At 63.3% G+C, this 17,407-nt stretch overlaps 2 protein-coding genes across 2 annotated transcripts; both read right to left on the bottom strand.

The window, feature by feature from the left end:
- Window positions 1-1,783: 1,783 nt before the first annotated feature.
- On the bottom strand, window positions 1,784-14,419 carry ZFTRAF1 (zinc finger TRAF-type containing 1). Its single transcript, XM_024117525.3, has 4 exons — window positions 14,057-14,419; window positions 5,254-5,492; window positions 4,450-4,661; window positions 1,784-2,847 (listed from the first exon to the last, which is right to left on the bottom strand). The coding sequence occupies exons 1-4, from the start codon at window positions 14,417-14,419 to the stop codon at window positions 2,456-2,458; spliced, it is 1,206 nt and encodes a 401-aa protein (XP_023973293.1). The 3' UTR covers window positions 1,784-2,455.
- Window positions 14,420-15,596: 1,177 nt separating this feature from the next.
- TMEM276 (transmembrane protein 276) lies at window positions 15,597-17,114 on the bottom strand. Its single transcript, XM_024117534.3, has 2 exons — window positions 16,545-17,114; window positions 15,597-16,379 (listed from the first exon to the last, which is right to left on the bottom strand). The coding sequence occupies exons 1-2, from the start codon at window positions 16,635-16,637 to the stop codon at window positions 15,894-15,896; spliced, it is 579 nt and encodes a 192-aa protein (XP_023973302.1). The 5' UTR covers window positions 16,638-17,114; the 3' UTR covers window positions 15,597-15,893.
- Between the last annotated feature and the right edge of the window lie 293 nt (window positions 17,115-17,407).

Genomic DNA, 17,407 nt, shown 5'->3' with positions numbered 1-17,407 from the left:
ACACACCTTCACCTGCCCCACCTGGGAGAGCTGCCGGGGCCCGCCCCTCTGCTTCCTCAGTCTCACACAGGCACCCAGACACACACGGACCAGGCAAACCCACCCCCGTCCTGGCCCCCCTCGCAATATGGTCACTTTGGAATCGACAGAGAGGGTGTCCATCCCCAAGAGACCCAATGGGGAGACAGGGTGCCATCCGTACACAGGAGACCTGGCCCGTGTTGACGTGTCACCCTCTGCGCCCACAGGCAGGCAGGGGCAGCACCAGGGTGTGCCTGGGTCTGACGCCCACAAGGGTGGGCTGGGGCTGGGCTGGGGTCTTTCTTTGTGGAGGGCAAGCCAGGCTGAGTCGGCCTTGCAGGATGGGACCCCCCGCCAGCCCCACGCCCTGGGTGGGGAACAGGGGACCCGCCAGCCTGGGAGGGCTGCTTCGTCCACTAGGAACTGGCTGAGGCTCAAGCTGTACCCCATAGCTCCTTCACTCCCCTTCTCAGCTCCCCACCTCGAGGGCCAGGAGAGAAAGAAGGCCCCAGAGATAGGCCAGGGCAGCCCTGCCCACTGAGCCTGCAGGGCCCAGGCAATAGGGGGCCAGGCCGGCAGGGGCTGCTCCGAGCACGGGGTGGGCCTGGCTGGGGGCAAAGCAAACAGTTCTTTGGTATTGAAGCAACAAGAAACTATTGCAGAAGAGCCTTGTCTCCTAAGCAGGGGCCCGAGCTCTCCCTTTCCCAGTAGGTCCCAGGGTCCCGGCATACCCAGGCAGGGCTCCTTCCACCTGTGAGGCCTGCACTTGGGCCTGCTCACCGCAGCTCTGGGGCAGGACTGCAGGACCTCAGGGGGCCCATCTCCCTCGGGTGAGAAACCACACTGCCCAGCGCTGACCTCCATGCAGAGAGCCCTGGATGCAGGCCCAGCAGCTGGTCCCTGAGAGCAGCACGGGGGCAGCTGGACCACTCAGACCCTCACACAGCCAGGACTGCTCACCGCCGGCAGACCCCAGAACTCTCCTCACAGCCTGGGGACACTGAGTCCTTAGGGCTGAATACAGAAGATAGATTCTCTCTTGCTAAATTTGCATAACTTGTAGAAGAGCCTGTGAAGGGTTTAATTTTTTCCCTGGGAAGAGACAGAAAATCACCCTGCATTCCGAAAAGCCTGCTGAGCCCTGGTGGCCAAGTCCTGCCTCCCTGGAGCGGCTGGGGGGTGGGATGTGCTGGAGCTAGTGAGAGCCCCGCCCCCGCCCGTTCCCCTGCCCAGGCCTGTGACAGAGGGGGCAGCGACTCCAAGTCTCTCCTGGGGCGGGGCACGTGAAGGTGCAGTCACAGGGATGGGCGGGCTCTGACCCTTGGCCAAACTGAAGACCCCATTCTGTCCAATTACAGCCACGCCTTCCCCTCGAACAAGGGTCCCGGCATACCCAGGCAGGGCTCCTTCCACCTGTGAGGCCTGCACTTGGGCCTGCTCACCGCAGCTCTGGGGCAGGACTGCAGGACCTCAGGGGGCCCATCTCCCTCGGGTGAGAAACCACACTGCCCAGCGCTGACCTCCATGCAGAGAGCCCTGGATGCAGGCCCAGCAGCTGGTCCCTGAGAGCAGCACGGGGGCAGCTGGACCACTCAGACCCTCACACAGCCAGGACTGCTCACCGCCGGCAGACCCCAGAACTCTCCTCACAGCCTGGGGACACTGAGTCCTTAGGGCTGAATACAGAAGATAGATTCTCTCTTGCTAAATTTGCATAACTTGTAGAAGAGCCTGTGAAGGGTTTAATTTTTTCCCTGGGAAGAGACAGAAAATCACCCTGCATTCCGAAAAGCCTGCTGAGCCCTGGTGGCCAAGTCCTGCCTCCCTGGAGCGGCTGGGGGGTGGGATGTGCTGGAGCTAGTGAGAGCCCCGCCCCCGCCCGTTCCCCTGCCCAGGCCTGTGACAGAGGGGGCAGCGACTCCAAGTCTCTCCTGGGGCGGGGCACGTGAAGGTGCAGTCACAGGGATGGGCGGGCTCTGACCCTTGGCCAAACTGAAGACCCCATTCTGTCCAATTACAGCCACGCCTTCCCCTCGAACAAAACAGAAAGTAGGAAACAAGGGTGCCTTTTTAATTGCAATCAAATATGCCGTCTGAGGTCAGCGCCCCCGAGCCTGGCCCAGGGGCCATGCGCAGCCCCGTGTGTGGCCCAGAGCAGGCATGTGGCCCGCTGCACGGTAGGGGCCGGGGCCAGGCTGCCGTGCTGCGCCGCGCCCCTTGGGTCCCCGAGCAGCGAGCGTCTCCTCTGCGGTGGCCCGGCCTCCAGCGCCCAGGACAGGGGAGGTGGGGCAGAGGGCGAGGGGGGCGCTCCCACCTTCGCACACGCATGCAGACGTCCCAGTGTTCGCTTCTGTTCCTCCTCCTTCTTGGCTGAGATGGGCGATGGCGCCGTGAAGCCGCTGCCGGGCAGGTGTGGGCAGCACCACGGGGCTGCCTACTTCTGAATCTGGAACAGGAAGAGCCGCAGGTTGATGTTCTTGGCGGCCAGCAGCTTGTTGCACTCCACGGAGTCGACAATGGGCAGCGGCACGTAGTCCGTCTCGTTGCTCTCGTTGGTGAAGACGAAGTGGTAGATGACAGGGCTGATCTTCACGTCGTCGTACGGGCCCTTGAGCAGCAGGAAAGAGCACTCCAGGGGTGCCGTTACCTTGCTCTTGAGGAGGAGCTGGAAGGACAGCGTGCGCTTGCACGACAGGTTGGGGTTGCGCTCTGAGTCGTTCACGCGCGCCTTCAGGACCCACGTCTGGTTCAGCACCGTGAACCGCGGCGTCTCATAGTACAGGCGCGTGATGAAGTCGTCCGTGCGGTACGGCCGGAACTGGACCTCTGTGGAGACAGACAGGCCGGGGAGCCGGCGGTCAGAGCAAGCAGGGCCAGGGGCAGCGCCTTCCCAGCCGGCCGAGGACACGGGCTCGGCCAGGGAGGAAGGCAACTTACCAGGACACAGCGGGCTCTACTTGTCACAAGGCAAATCAAACGCAATTATGGCAAACGGAGGCGCACGCAAGCTTTGGGGAAACAACTACGAACAGAAGTGACACGCGTTAGCGGCAGGGAGTCCAGAGGCTGTGAGAGGTGAACGGCCAGCCCCGCCTGACCCCCAGGTCAGGTGAGGCCTCCCTCCTCACCCTTCCCCGGGGCCCAGCAGAGGGAGAGGCCCCGCCCAGGGGGCCGGGGTAAGCAGACACACAGACAGGATGCAGTTCTGTGAACAAGTGTACTTTATTGGTTCCGATACAGAGCTGCCAGAAAAGCCGGCAGCCGGGCTGCTGTGTCAGGCCTTGAGGCAGAGTGCCATCGCGTGGCTGGTGCTGGGCTCTGCCGGCCGGCCGAAGGGCCCATCGGTCAGTGGGCGACTGCCATCACACAGTTCTCTCAGCAGAGCCCGTGGCCCACGGCTGGCGAGTCCCTCCACAGAGGTGGCCAATCCTCCCTGCCCGGCCATGGCTGCAGTCACGACGCCTCGGTCCACCCAGACTCTCCAGGCCTGGCCTGGACTGTTTGTGACACAGTGCCCACCAGGGCAGCTGCGGCTACGACTAACCAGCGGCCGTGGTCTTCTTCTGCTGAGACCCCGGCCCTCGGCCTTCTGGGCCTCCACAGGCCTACACCTAGCCAGGTCCAGTCCAGGCAGCACGGTCTGACTGGCTGCCTGTGACTGCCCTTGGTGCTCTGAGCCGGCCGCCTGGCGTGGGCCGGGCAGTATAGGGCCAGAGTACCGCCAGCGGCTCCAGCGACAGCAGGGGCTTCTTGCTATTCTGTGTGTCTAGACCAGGCTCTGGCCTGACTTCTGCTCTCCAGAGTGTCCAAAGGCAGTGGCGGTGGCCAGGAGAGCCCAAGAGATCCAGTGGGCCTGAGCGCAGTCCAGCCTGCCCATCCCTGGGCGTCCACTCCCAGCTCTGCAGTTTGAGTCAGGCACCCTCAGCTTGTTCTGGAGCCCTGGCCCTGACCATCTTCTCGCTGGCCTCAGGAAGCCAGTGGCCACTGCAGTAACCGCCTGCAGGTAGGACCTGACATCACGAGTGCTCTTCTTGCCCCTGGCTCTGCAGGGCAGGCCCTCAGCTCCCAGACCCCCCCCGCAAAACACACCCACCTTCCAGTTAGACCCCAACTGTCCCAAGGTTGTGCAGCCCCCACATGGTGAGGACACCACTTTGCTGGGGTAGCAGGGCTGGGGTGGGGAGGACAGGTGGGAAGGGCCTCTGTGAGAGCCATGCAGGTGCCCCCAGGGTCCTGCCCGGCCCCTCCCCAGCTCAGCCTCCAGCCCCTCTTCTCCTTAGATGTCCTCCCGTTCACCAGGAGCTTGTCCAGAGCCTGGCCATCTGGTGCAGCCTGTGCCACTGCCCAGATCCCATGGCTCCCCCGGCTCCCGGCCGCCGGCCCCACCCCCAGCCTGTGTGGCATGCACTGGGCAGCAGGGCGCCTCACCTGTGTAGCCGATCTTCTCGAAGCTGAGCAGGCTGAAGATGCTGTTGTAGAGCTGCATCTCCTTGCGGTGGCTCTGGTCCATCTCGTCCAGGATCTCCATCAGCTCATTGCCCGTCTTGGTTGGGTGGGCGCATGCGGCCTCGTGCACTGTCAGCTCGTGGTAAGGGCCGTGCCATGGGCAGCCGATACGCTTGTACTTGCACTGTGTCACCCTGGGGAGGAGGCGAGCACTGCAGTCACACTCGCGCCTCGTGGAAGGTGGCTGTGCCAGCGGCCTCCAAGCAGCCCCGCTCACACAAACCCCTCCTTGAAGGACATATGCCCCGCGTGCCGGCCCTCAGAAAGGGGTCAGAGTGCGTGAGAGCCTGAGAAGAAGCAGGGCATGTGTGAGCTGTGCGTGCACGTGCCCCCTACACCCACAACGGTCCTGGGCCCCGCGTGGCTTCCCTCCAGGGGAGGCTCGGCAGCCTGGCCCCTGGAGGGGGGGACTGGGGTGCCAGTGCCACCATCACGCTGTGCTCCCAGAGCCCGTGCTGGCCACACTTTCCTGGCCCAGGGACACCACGGACAGTCTCTAAGAAAGAAGCCACCACACAGCCACAAGGAACCCTGGAGGGCCAGGGTAACGTTCAGACGCTTCCAGTTGCAGATCTAAGCCCCCCAGTCTGTGGAGCCTCCCGCCCACCCCCTCCACGGCCTGGGCCCTGAGCAGCTTTGCACTAACCCGGCCCTGTGAGGTCGCCACCGGGCGTCGTGTGTGGAGCCAAGCCCCCCGCAGGCAGGCCAGCCAGCCCAGGTGCTTACCTGTCCTGGCACTCCTCTTTCTGGTGCCTCTCCAGGAGGGAGCGGGGGAACTGGCACAGGCAGAAGCCACACTCAGAGGGCAGCTCGCTCACAGCCTTCTCCACGGCCAGGTTGCGGCAGCAGAGGCTCTTACTGATCTCGCAACGACAGTTGGGGCACGTGGCTTGCTCCTCCTTCAGCCGGGCATCTGCTAGTAGGTGGATAAAACAGCCAGCGCACATCAAGTGACCATTAGTACACTGCGGAGAAGGAAAGGGAGATGAAGCTCACGGACCTGTGGGACCGCGCAGATGCGCGCCCGCCCCATTGCCGGCCCCTCCCAGGGGCTGCGGTGCAGGGGCCGCGGGCGGGCTGCTGCCCGACAAGCACAGGCTGCCACTCCCACTCCCGAGGGAGGGCCAGGCTGTCCTCCCGGTGCACGTGGCCAGCAGGGTCCCCATGGAGAGGGCGGGTCTCGAGGTGGCCCTCATTGGCAGCAGAGGTTCGGGCTCTTCACTGGTGGCCTGCCGGTGGGCACTGGGTGGACCACACGGGGGCTTTTCCCATCCAGGGGCTGGAGACTGCCCCCAAAGTCCACCACGGGGCCTGATTCAGGGATGCCCACGGAACGCGGACTCTCGGCAGCTGCACCCTCAGCCTGGCCCCGCCACTCCAGCCTCCTGGGCCTGCACAGGTGAGGAGGCAGCTGCCACCCGCCCAGTGGGGCTGGCTACCTGGAGGGGACCTTCCCAAGGGCCGGTGGCACAGAGCCACGGCAGGCGGGGAGGCCCACTTGGCCCAGGACAGGGCACGTGGGCAGTGTGCGCCTGCAGGAGCGTTGCTGGCTTTGGGCCTAGGAGCCAGGCCCCTCCCTGGCTGAGCCTGCGGATCCAAGGTGCAGACGATGCCGTCGGCGACCTGCCCCTCCCTGCCGGGGGTCCTGGCGTGTGGACAGTGGGCTGCCAGCTCAGCTATCTCGGCTCCCTCACTGGCTCCACACACCTCCTGAGCACCCACTTGGTGCCCTTGAGACACACGGCAGGCTATGGGCCTGGGCCTGCAGGGACTCACGGGGTTGGGGGAGGAGAGGCCCACACGGGAACCAGAGGTGCAAGAGCAGACAAGCTGTGTCCTCCAGGGCAGACACGGGAGTCTTGGAGCCCGGGGAACACTGGTGGGAGTGTGGGCCCTCCCCCAAGGGCACCTATCTCCATTGGGAGACACCCAGTGGCTGAGGGCAAGTGGGCAGGCAGTGCTTCCACAGGCTTCCTTGGGGCCCAGGACCCTTTTGCGACTGGGATCCAGTGTGGTAGAGGGACTCACAGGGCCACTGCCAAGCCACGCCTGCACACGATGGGGTCCTCGGTAAACAACAGGGGTCCATGCACCCTGAGCTGAGGGCTGCAAGAGGCTGAGTGAGCTCTCAGTGCCTGCGGGTCGTGCTTGGGGTCCAGTGAGTGATGGGACCTGTGTGCTGAGGACCGATGGTGGGGACAAAGGCCTCAGTCACAGGATCCAGGTCCACACAAACACCCTAGATCAGCTGCACTCAAATCTCAATTTCTAAGTCAGGTCAAAAGTTAAGATGTGCGAGACGAGGAGGGGGCTGGCGGGGGCTGGCCAGTGCCTGCTCTGGACACACAGCCTGGCTGGGGGTTGTGGAGCGAGGCTGGTCCCGAGAGCGGCCAGGGAGGAAAAGCAGTCTGCCCCGTCCACTGCCTGGGGTCAGTGGAGAAGCCAGAGACGCGATGAGTGGAGGAGAGGGTGGGGGGACACGGCACCATAGGCTGCTGACACCCTGTGGGAAGCCCAGACCAAGAGCCCAGGTCACACGTGTTCTCAAAGCCCCGCCAAGGGCCTGAGCCCAAGAGGGCCTGGCTTCACCGTGCCACAGCCCCAGGGAGAGGATCGCTGTGGCTTCTAGAAGGCAGAGAGGAAGTAGTACATGGCGACCTGACCACTCAGTCATGGGAGGAAGAAGCTGCAGGGCCCCTGGAAGTGAGGCCAGACCAGGCAGCACCGGGCTTGCTGAAGTCCCAGCCGCTGCCTAGCACCCCAGTGAGGAAGCCAGGAAGGCCTGGGACCCCACACTACTCTGTGTGGCCAGCTCTAGTTCTAGATGCCCCAAGGCAGGGCCCGAGGGCCTCAGCAGAGAGCAACAGCCACTGCTGGGCAAAACCCAGCTGGCTTCTCTGTGGGCCTGCAGGCGAGAGACTCAGGATGGAGTCCTGGGACTTCCTGAGGGACCCGAGGCTGCCAACTGTGTGACTGTCACTCCCAGCGCTGCCCTGAAAAGCCCACTGCTCTGGAGCAGAGGGGGTGACCTGCGCGCCCCCCTGGCAGGCCTCTCCTCAGAACCTGGGGGCCAGTCTCCACCCCACCCTCCCGGAGCCTCCAGACCCAACACAGGCTCAGGTACTAGGGCACCTGCCCTCTGTTGAGCTCTGGGGAGGCAGGAGCACTGCCCCTCCAGCCCTAACAGCTCAGCTCTCAATCGGAATGTGGCTAACCAGCAAGATGCTCCAAGTGCTGCCGGCCTGCCAAGGGACAAGCCAACGTCCACACGTGGCTAGTCCCTTACCGGCTACCCAAGGGACGCTCTCTGGGTGGACACCAGGTGGCCAGCCTTGGCCCCAGCACCTACCCAGCCCAGGCAGTCTGTCCACAGCAGGATAGTCACCATGCTCCAGAGCGCTCCCCACCAGCCAGGCTCCCCCTCGGCCTCCAGAGCAAGACCCAACTCTGCACGCAGGCCTGGCCCAGGGCCTCTGTGGTGGTCGGGCTGGACTGTACCTGCCCCAATTTGCCCATCCAGAAGCTGGGCCCCAGAGGGCTCAGCACAGCGTTGGCCATACGCCAAGCCTCTGACGGACAGCACAAGCCAGGGCAGTCAGAGTGCCCCATGCTACGTGTCAGGGCCAAGCCCCAGAGAGCTTGGGCAGTTCCAAGGAGCAGTTCTTGCAGTGCCCAGGATGGGCTGCCTTCCCACCACCTGCCAGGAAGACCCTAGAGACAGGGAGGGCTACGGAGGGGGCTCCACAACCCAGGACCTTGTAGGGCCTCCCAGGCCCTCCCAGGACAGATGCTGGCCAGACCCCACAGGTCACCAGCAGTATGCTCTGAGGCTGGTCACATCCTTCTCTGGGCCTCAATTTTCTCAGGCACAAAAGACAACAGGGGGCGGGGAGGTACTTCCCTGATGGCACAGCGGATAAGACTCTGCACTCCCAACACAGGGAGCCTGGGTCAGGGAACTAGATCCCGCATGCATGCTGCAACTAAGAGTTCGCATGCCACAGCAAAGGAGACCGCGAGCTGCAACTAAGGAGCCCACGTGCTTCAACTAAGATGCTGGTGAGCCGCAACTAAGAAGCCCACAAACCACAACTAAGGAGCCCACCTGCCACAACTAAGACCCAGCCCAACCAAATTAAAAAAAAAAAAAAAGTCAACAAGGGGACTTCCCTGGCGGTCCAGTGGTTAAGACTCCGCGCTTCTACTGCAGGGGGCACAGGTTCGATCCCTGGTCGGGGAACTAAGATTCTGCACGTCGCACGGCGCAGACAGGGAAAAAAAAAAAAAAAAGCAACAAGGACAGGACTGGCCTTATTACGCACTGAAGAGGTAGGATAGGACCACAAGTGCGACGCACAGTGGCCAGAGAACTAACACCTGGCACCACACTCATCACCCAGCAGAACCCAGCTAGCCCCTCATGCAGCCGCTGCCCGGAAGCCTCAGGAAGGACTCCAGACACAAGCCTGTGATTTCAACAAAACCCCCTCTCCCTCTCTCACCGCTGGGTTCCCCAACCCCACAAGTTGTGCCCCAGCCCAAGCCCCTTTGCAATGGCCCAAAAGTAGGCATTTGTCCCTGCCCCCAGGACGTCGCCCAGCAGCCCCTCCCCGTGCCTGCCCAGAGCACCCAGGCCATGCAGGCCGGGTGCATCTGAACTGGTTCTATCTGAACCAGCTTCCCCCTGGGGGAGCTGAAGAAACCATCCGGACTCTTGAGGAGGAGCCCTGGCCCCTGGGCCTTGGGACAAAAGCAGGTCTTAGAAAATGCCCCCCAGCTTCTGGGGGCCAAGTCCTCAATCAGTAGGCCTTTTAGGCCTGGAGTCCACAGTCCCCTCAAACCCTGGGGTGGCCCCCAAACTCCGCTCTTTACCACTAAAGGAAGGTTCAGCACCCAGACTCATGTGAGCAGCCCAATCTCCAAAGCACAGCGGAGAGTACCCACCCCCAAAGTGCCCCTCAGCCCAGCTGGAGGCCCCCCTTCACCAGGCCCAGCAGGGCCTCACGGCACCCCACACCCCTGCACACTCGGCCTGAGGTTTCCTTGACCTCTTTCATCAAGGGGCCCGGAAGGGACCATGCAGGGTCTGAGACACACAAGTGTCTCAGGGGAAGCCAGGACTACAACCTTCCACCAGGTTTTGGGTTTGAAGTTCTGGGCCAGCAGTTCCTGATGTCACACCACCCCGAGACTCGGGGACTTGGGTGGGGACCAGTCAAACCTGCAGTCGGGCTCTTGCTCAGAACCCAAGTGCTGCCTGGATCAAAAGGTAACTCAAATGACAAACACCCACTACAAAAAGCACCATCTCTCATCTAGTCAGAGACCAGAAGCTTGCTCTCTCCTCTACCCTTGTCTTGGATAGCTAAACAGATACATCTTCAAAGCTTTTTTCTCAAAGCATGAACCAGCCGTAGTCTTGGAGCTGGGGAAGAGGATCCCAGGCCATGTGGGTGGGCAGCCCCATTGGAGATTCCTTAAACATCACCTTGAACAGAGTCTGCAGCACCAAGCAGGTCGACAGATGCCAAGACGGCACACTTGGAAGCTCCCCAAGACGGGTACCCACATTGGCCAGGACGCAGGCAAAGATGGAGCCACCCCTGCTTCCTGGGCCTTTTACCCACATGGCTGCCAACAAGGTAACCAAGCCAAGTGGGCTGAGCTGAGTCCTGGCGGGGACAGGAAGCGCAGCAGGACACCCTCAATCCTCCCACAGGACAGATGGTGTCAAGTGCCCAGGCAGGTGGGATGGGACAGGCATCCTGTAGCAGGGAGAGAAGACGACCTCGGTGCAGGGGTGCTGCCTCAGTGGGGCCCACGAGGAGCAGGAGTGGGCAGAGGCAGGGAAGGGAGAGGGCACCCAGGCAGCAGGGGCATGAGAGCAATGGGCTGAAGGGGCGGGGCTCAGGTCTGAGGCAAGAGCAGCGGGCACAGGGGCCAGAAGACCAGTTGGTGCCACATACCGTGACAAAGGCCCCCTGACTGCTCCTCCACCCGAACGGGGGTCACAAGAGCTTTCCTGGCTGAGAACCAAGTTGGGGTGGGAGAGTTCTGGGGCCCCTCCCTCCAGATGTTGGTCTGCGGCTCAGGGCCTCAGCTGACATTAGCGGGGTCAGGGCCAGGTCCACCTTGTGTGAAGGGCTGGAGGAGAGTCCCAGATGGGGTCAGGGATCAGGCTGTGGCTGCAACGATCCAGGCACCACCCACTGAGGCTGTGTTTCCCCCAAAGAAGGCAGACAACCCAGGTCACATCACCCTGGGGCCACAGGGCTGCATTCAGAGCAGGTGCCAGCACAGCTGCCCGTTGCCGGCTCCAACACAGAGCTCCTATGTGCACATCACTGCTGCATCCCTGGCCCTCCTACCCCTACCTGGTTGCCTGCTGCCGTGCCCACCCAGGACCATAGAAGGTGGCTGCACACCTTGTCAGGCCAGTCACCAAGAATACACATAACACCCCCACGGAGAACATCAAAGCCAGCACCTGCCGTACCAGTTGTAGCCCTGACCTGACCTAATGCAGGTCACAGTGAGAACCACTTGCATGAGTGCCCTCGTCTGACACCAGAGCAAGAATCCCAACCCAGGTGGTGTGATGTACTGGACCCATGGCGGAGCCGACACTGTGGGGCTCAGATCAGGGAGCAGGTGACCAAGCCTAACCGTGCAGCCCGTGTCTGCTCTCACCACCACCCAGGCTTCCCCAGAGGCACGGAAGTAGGGGCTGGTAGCCGGAGAGCAAGCTCTCGAGTTACTGCGCACCCAGCCACATCCAGAGGCCCATGGAGATGCCCCTGTTGCCCCAGTGCCAGGCACAGCATGCAGGGCTCAGCATGGTCACTGGCTCTTCTCCTCACCCCAGAACTGGGTCCCATCTGAAACAGCCCTCAGATACATAGCACTGCCGGTGCTGGCCTCGAACCACGTATCGTGGTGGGGTCAGGCAAAACATTGCCTATAGGAACAGGGAGCAAAACATACCACGTGCTTGAGGCAGGTCCACCAGAGACAGCCCGTCAACGTGACTCACCAAAGAAGGCCAGCAGAAGCGGAGGGGCTGAGCCCAGGCCCAGAAGCATTGGCGAGCAGTGGGCCCCAACCAGGGACACGCAGAGCTCTGCGTCCTCATTTCAAGGCAGCGCACGTGGAACCTATCCTGTCCTTGACCAAATCATCCTAGGAGTAAACCCAGCTCTGATGCCAACCAGGCAATGGGGCGGGCCTCCAGGCCCACCTCGATCCCCCACCCACCCAAATAAATGTCCCCATCCAGGGTGGCTGAGAGGGTAACGCGGACCACTGCAAGCAGCAAGGAGCCACCAAGAAGCCTTCCCTCGGGCCCCTCACACCCCAGGCTCCAGGGTGGGCACGGCTGTGCATCCATGCCCCATGGGCCCCCATCATACGGCAGGTCTTCCAGCAGCCAAAGTGAGTTCTGACCCGTGGCAGGGTTCCAGCCAACCCTTCTAGGGCCAAGGGCTCTCCCACTGATCACACACTCTAAAGCTTTCTCCCAGCCTCTAGAGGTGAGAGGGAATCAACTCCCTGCCAAGGCCCGGGTGGCACTTGGGAAGAATGAAGGTGGGGCAGAGAGCTGGTGCCAAAACCCACAGCTCAGCATTGGTGGGCTCTCCTCACTCAGCGGGCCCGTTCCCAGGGAAGCCACTGAGCAGAGCCCACTGGGCCACGGGGAAGGCCACAGGCCAGGTGGCCCAGAGCCTTCATTCCCCATCAGAGCTGCTCAGCCACCTGCCTCCTGCCGGCCCAGAGCTCAGCTCCCAGCATGGTGCGGGCCGGTTTGAAGCAGCCAGGCTCAGAGGCCCGGTCACCAGTGGCTCCGGCCAGAGGCAGAAATGCAGCTCTCTGTGCTGAGTGGACCCAGAGCTGGCACCACGTGGCCTGTTTTCATGCCAGGTCCATCTCCAGCCCACTCACACGAGAAGAGATGAGGAACCCCCTAATCCCCCTGGGACCCCCCCCCCCCACCATTGGCTTGGCTTCCTAGACTCTCACTCAAGGCCCAAGGAAGGAAGAGTGCTTTGGGGAGGATCAAAAGGTCGCGGGCAAGCAAAAAAGGCAGAGAAAGGACAAGTCCTGAGGTGCACCCCCAAGGCTGAGGCGGTTATGAGAAGCGCTACCCCAATTTGCACTGGGCCAGGAGGCCTGTGGTACTCCTGAGTTAGGGCCTCTGGTCAGGAGCTTCCCAAAGCCCAGGAGGGTGGGCTGAAAGCCAGTGTCCTCTCCCCAAGGAACTCAACCCACTTTCCCACCAAGGCCTCTTCTCTCTCCATCACCCAGGCACGCTAGGATCCTCCAAAGCAAACTCATGCCAGAGCAGGAAGGATTTGGAGATCCAGAGGCTGGGGAAATGGCAATTCAGACTAGCCTGCACCGTTTACTACAAAAATGGCCCTCGCACCACAGCCCTCACACTGAGCACAACAGGGGGACAAGGCCCCATCGGCCGTGTCCAGCTCCTGTAAAGCAAAGAAAGGTGACAGGGTACCTGTTTCATTCCTCAAAGGGGCTGGGGGTGTGGGGGTGATCAGAGATGGGTGTTGACGTGGAGAGAGACACAATGGAGAAAGCAGAATGCTGCGCAGTGACCCTGGGAGCAGAGTGTGACCCTGCTGCTACAGGGTGCACGAGTGAGACCCCCTGGGCTAAGTATCCTCTCTGGCAGCTCTGAGCGAGTTAAGGACTCTGAGTCCAGCCACCAGGCTGGCTCTTCAGACAGAAGGGAAGTGGACAGACCTCGTGGAGCACCAGTAGCCTAGGAAGCCAGGCCTGGTGTGGGTGAGGTGGGATGTGGTAGGAGCCCAGCCTGAGGCACAGCATGTCCAGAAGGCACTGCATTGGGCTGGGGCGGGGGCTGGGGCTGGAGAAGAGACCCAGGCTGTGGGGCTTGATGTGGGCAGTTCATCCGGACCAGGAATGAGGGGAAGGGGTGGCGGAAGGCAAAGAGGTGAGCCCCTCCCTTCTCAACTTTCTTCCAAAAAGAAGTGACAAAGGAAGTGGATTCTTCCACACCGAAGGGTAAAGGGGTACGGGATGAGCATGAGGACAGGTTTGGGGGTGTGTGGCCGCAAAAGAACTGAGAAGAAACACTTGAGGAAGAGCCAAGACCAGGGACTCCCGGAGCCCAGGGAGCTCAGGGCTGCGCGGAGCAGGCTCAGAAGTGGGGAGGAGCACGGGCATCTGTCGCTAGCTTCCTCTGGGCTCAGCTTGAGGGTGGGCTGAGAAGTGCTGAGGAAGGGGCAACAGGGGAACCTGGAAAGAAAAGGGGAGTCCAAGTGGGAGACAAGAGATTCCCATCAGGAAATAGGGCAGTCACAACGAGAAATAAAGGAGGTTCAGAGCAGGAAACAGGAAAGTTCCCAGAGATCGAGAATGAGGAGCTTCCGAACAGGCGCCAGAGTCCCACCTCTGGGCCCCAGGGCTCGGGCCTGGCCTCCGAGGAGACGCGGTGCCGGGGGGCCGGCCGCGGCGGGGCTGGAGCCAAGCCGGGTCTGGCCGGCGGCCCTACCTGGTACACGGAGGCCTTGGGCAGGTCCAGGCAGACCGTGCAGCACAGAACCGAGTAGAGCCGCTCCTCCAGCTTCCCGCTGCCCGCCGCCGCCGCCGCCGCCGCCTCGGCCGTCTCGGCCGCCCGTAACCGCTTCTTGGGCGGCGCATCGGAGTCGCCCGCCACCTCCTGCAGCTGCCGTGCGCCGGCCAGGCCCGCCTCGTCTGGGATCCCGGGCCCCGCCGCCTCGCCCAGCGCCGCCGCCGGCCCCGCAGACGCTCCGGCCCCGGCCCCGACCCCGGCCCCGGCCCCGACCCCGGCCGGCACGGCACCGGCAGGCCCCGCGGCCGGGCCGCCCCCGCCGGCCTCCTCGGCGCCGGACATCGCGGCCGGCCGGCCCGGCGGGCGGGTGCCGGCGCGCTCCCGCGGCTGGAGGTAAGGGGCGCCGCGCCCTCCCTCAGCCTTCTCGCCGCCGCTGCCGCGACCCCGCAGCCCCGCTCCCTGCGCCGCCGCCTCAGTGGGTTCGGCCCGCGCGTCGCCCCGCAGCCGCCGCGGCCACCGACCCCGGCGCGGCCGCCATCTTTGTTTTCCCTGTGCGCTCCCCCCCCCGCCGCCGCCGCCGCCTACGCCCCCTTGTTCTCTCAGTCACGTGAGCCGAGCGAGGCCAATGGGAGGGCCGCTCGGGGAGACAGCGCGACGGCCAGAACCAATGGGCGCGCGAGGGCCCGCCCCTGCATGAGGTGGGCGGGGCCCCTGGCGACCCGCTGAGGGGCGATCGTTGGGGCCCGAATAGTCCTGGCGTCAGGGCTGAGCGCAGTGCTTCCCGCCAGTCCGGCCCGGGACCACACGCCTTGGGTGCCCCGGAACGGAGGGCAACCTTGGACCCCTACGTCCAGATGTGCCTGCGCCTTTGTCCCCGGACACCCAGGCTAGCGTGCGCGGGGCTCTGGCCTGGCTGGCCGGAGCGAGAAACTGCCGGCCACCTCTCCCTCCTGTGCGGGAAGAGATGTGCTTCCACTGGACGCGAGTGCAGTGACTCCCCAAGGGAGGACTCTGGACCCGGAATCTAACCCACTGCTCTGCCCAATCCCGTTTCATAACCCTGGGGTTGGGGGCTGAAGAGGGGTCCGCTGAGGAAAGCGAGGGTCTTAGGAAATCAGGACTTGCCTTGCACAGGCCGGTGGGCAAACGGGTAAAGGTCGAGTCAGCCCTGGGAGGGGATGTACATTTCTGGGAACAGCTGCGGTACGGCCCTCCCCTGCCCCCACCCCAGCCGGCGGCCGGTTAAGGTCACTGCCCCATAGGGCCACCAGCCAGACCTTGCAAGGATATTCAGAACTCCACCGTGTTCCAGGAGAGTAAGAGCTCCTGTATCTTCTCAGTCCAGGGGCCCTCCTGACAAAGGTGCCGGCAGGCCAAGTTGAGTGAGGCCCCCAGTGTTGGTTCCAGCACATTGCCTTCCTTTGCTCAGGGAAACCAGTTGCTGCCCTGGGAGCCTTAGGAAGCTCACTGGAGGACCTCTCAATCCGACTCAAGAATAGGCAGAGTCCATATTCCTACTAAATCCCTAAGGTTTATTGGAGACCAAGCCTCTCTCTGGATCCACAACTATGGCCTGCCCAGAATCAGGCCCCAAAACATGCCTGGGACCCAGTCCCCCTCATTTTGGTCTAGGCAAGTCCTCACACTACGCTAGAGAAGGAGATAGTGCCCAGACTCTGCCCCCTGACCAGTCACTCTGCAGCAAGCTGGCTTCGGTTGAAGGAGAGTCTCTCCCTAGAGGAGGAGGCCCTAGGAGCAGGCCCATGAGGGGAAAGTGGTAGCCAGGGCAGAAGCCTCGCCTTGCTGTCCCCAACCATCACCCCCACTGCAGGCGCTGTGTGTGCAGGGCCCGGTGGTAGGCCCAGCTGCCTCCGGCCAGGGCCCAGCGACAGACGTCCTCCTTCGGCAGCAGCAGCAGTCTGTCCTCCTCCAGCCGGCTCAGGAGGCCTGCGGCGCCGAGCATCACCGCCCCCCACATTCCATAAGTGTTGGTCGTGAAAACAGCCACAATGAGGATGGTCACTGCGACCACCAGCACCACTGCCTGCCCAGCCACAGAGCGGCCCTCAGCACCAAGGTGCTCACCAGCCACTGCCAGCACCATGCCTCCTCCCAGGAGCAGGTTGGCAGAGGAGCAGTCCCCATTCACCCAGTGGAAATCGAAGGCCAGGAGGGGCAGGCCAATGACAGTGGCCACCCAGGCTCCAGCAAGACAGTCTTCATCTGTGCCCAGCCCTGGGGCCAGCATGGTGGCAGCAGCCAGGGCCTGGAGCAGGAAGCCAGCAGCGGCCCCTCGATTTGCCTGTCAACACAGGGAAGGGAGATGTGGGAAAAAGAGGCCAGGACCTCCCTTTAAACAGGGAAGGGTCTGAAGGTCTCACAGAAGTCAGGCCCCCACACTTACCTCCCACCACCCTTTAGGGATTTGGGAGTGGGCTACGCCCCTGCCCGGCCCCAGGGTACTCACCTGGGCAGTGCTCAGGGCTGCATACAGAGACACTGATCCCAGCGCCAGGTGGGACAGGGCGGAGCTCCACTCGCGCCCTGGCCTGGGGGCCATGACACCTCGGGCGGTAGTGAGTTTGAGGGAACGGGTAAGGGATCCTCAACTTTGGAGAAAACGTAGAAGCCGGCGACAGGGGGCCCTAAGGGTGTCTCTCCAGGATTCCCAGGTTCCAGAACCCAGTTTCTAAATATTGTTATGGGCTCATCCGAAACTCGCAGGAGCCCTGAGGCCACTGGACACAACCTTGGGGAAGAAGAACCTAAATCCGCCGGGAAAAGACGGTGCGGGGCCTGGACTGGGTGGGCGTTAGCTCTGGCGTCCTGGAACCCAAGTCGGCGCAGGGCCTGGGGGAGAGGGGCGCAGGGCCCTGTGCTCGGGGAGGCGCCGTCCTCGGAACCCGGCCCGGAAAGAGCGACGGCGCAGGCACTCAAGAGACCGCTGAGCTGCGCGACCCCGGCGCAGCGGCGAGCGGGAGGCCGAAATCAGCCCACCGCGCCGCCCTCTCGCTGCCGCCCCGCCTCCCGCGCCGGGTGTGCGACGGCCCCGCGCCAACCAACGAGAGGAGCGGAGGCTAGAGTGGCCGGAGGGGGGGGCGGGGCCGGGGCGTCATGGGCGTGGAGGAGAGCAAGACTGGGTTGTAAGAGTGGGCGGGGCTAGGAGGAGGGGTCTCTGCTGGGTACTGGACGCACACGCCCGCTGGTTTGCGGGGAGGGAAGGGGCGCGAGGAAGGAGCCATGAGGGGAGGGGCAGCGAGAGGTGGGGTTGGAGGAAGGGGCGGGGCGGGGTTGGAGGAAGGGGCGGGGCGGGGTTGGAGGAAGAGGCGA

Source organism: Physeter macrocephalus, chromosome 15 (genome assembly GCF_002837175.3).
Source record: "Physeter macrocephalus isolate SW-GA chromosome 15, ASM283717v5, whole genome shotgun sequence".
Taxonomy (NCBI): Eukaryota; Metazoa; Chordata; class Mammalia; order Artiodactyla; family Physeteridae; genus Physeter; species Physeter macrocephalus.
This window is presented reverse-complemented; position numbering and strand designations above follow the sequence as displayed.

Bases quoted from the DNA above. Each gene is read 5' to 3' on its own strand.
- TMEM276 (XM_024117534.3), bottom strand. From the start codon at position 16,637: ATGGCCCCCAGGCCAGGGCGCGAGTGGAGCTCCGCCCTGTCCCACCTG. The intron at 16,380-16,544 runs GTGAGTACCCTG...CTGTGTTGACAG, and splicing joins CAGCCCTGAGCACTGCCCAG to GCAAATCGAGGGGCCGCTGC.
- ZFTRAF1 (XM_024117525.3), bottom strand. From the start codon at position 14,419: ATGTCCGGCGCCGAGGAGGCCGGCGGGGGCGGCCCGGCCGCGGGGCCT. The intron at 5,493-14,056 runs GTAGGGCCGCCG...CCTTCTCCGCAG, and splicing joins CCAAGGCCTCCGTGTACCAG to TGTACTAATGGTCACTTGAT. The intron at 4,662-5,253 runs GTAAGCACCTGG...CCTCCTCCCCAG, and splicing joins AAAGAGGAGTGCCAGGACAG to GGTGACACAGTGCAAGTACA.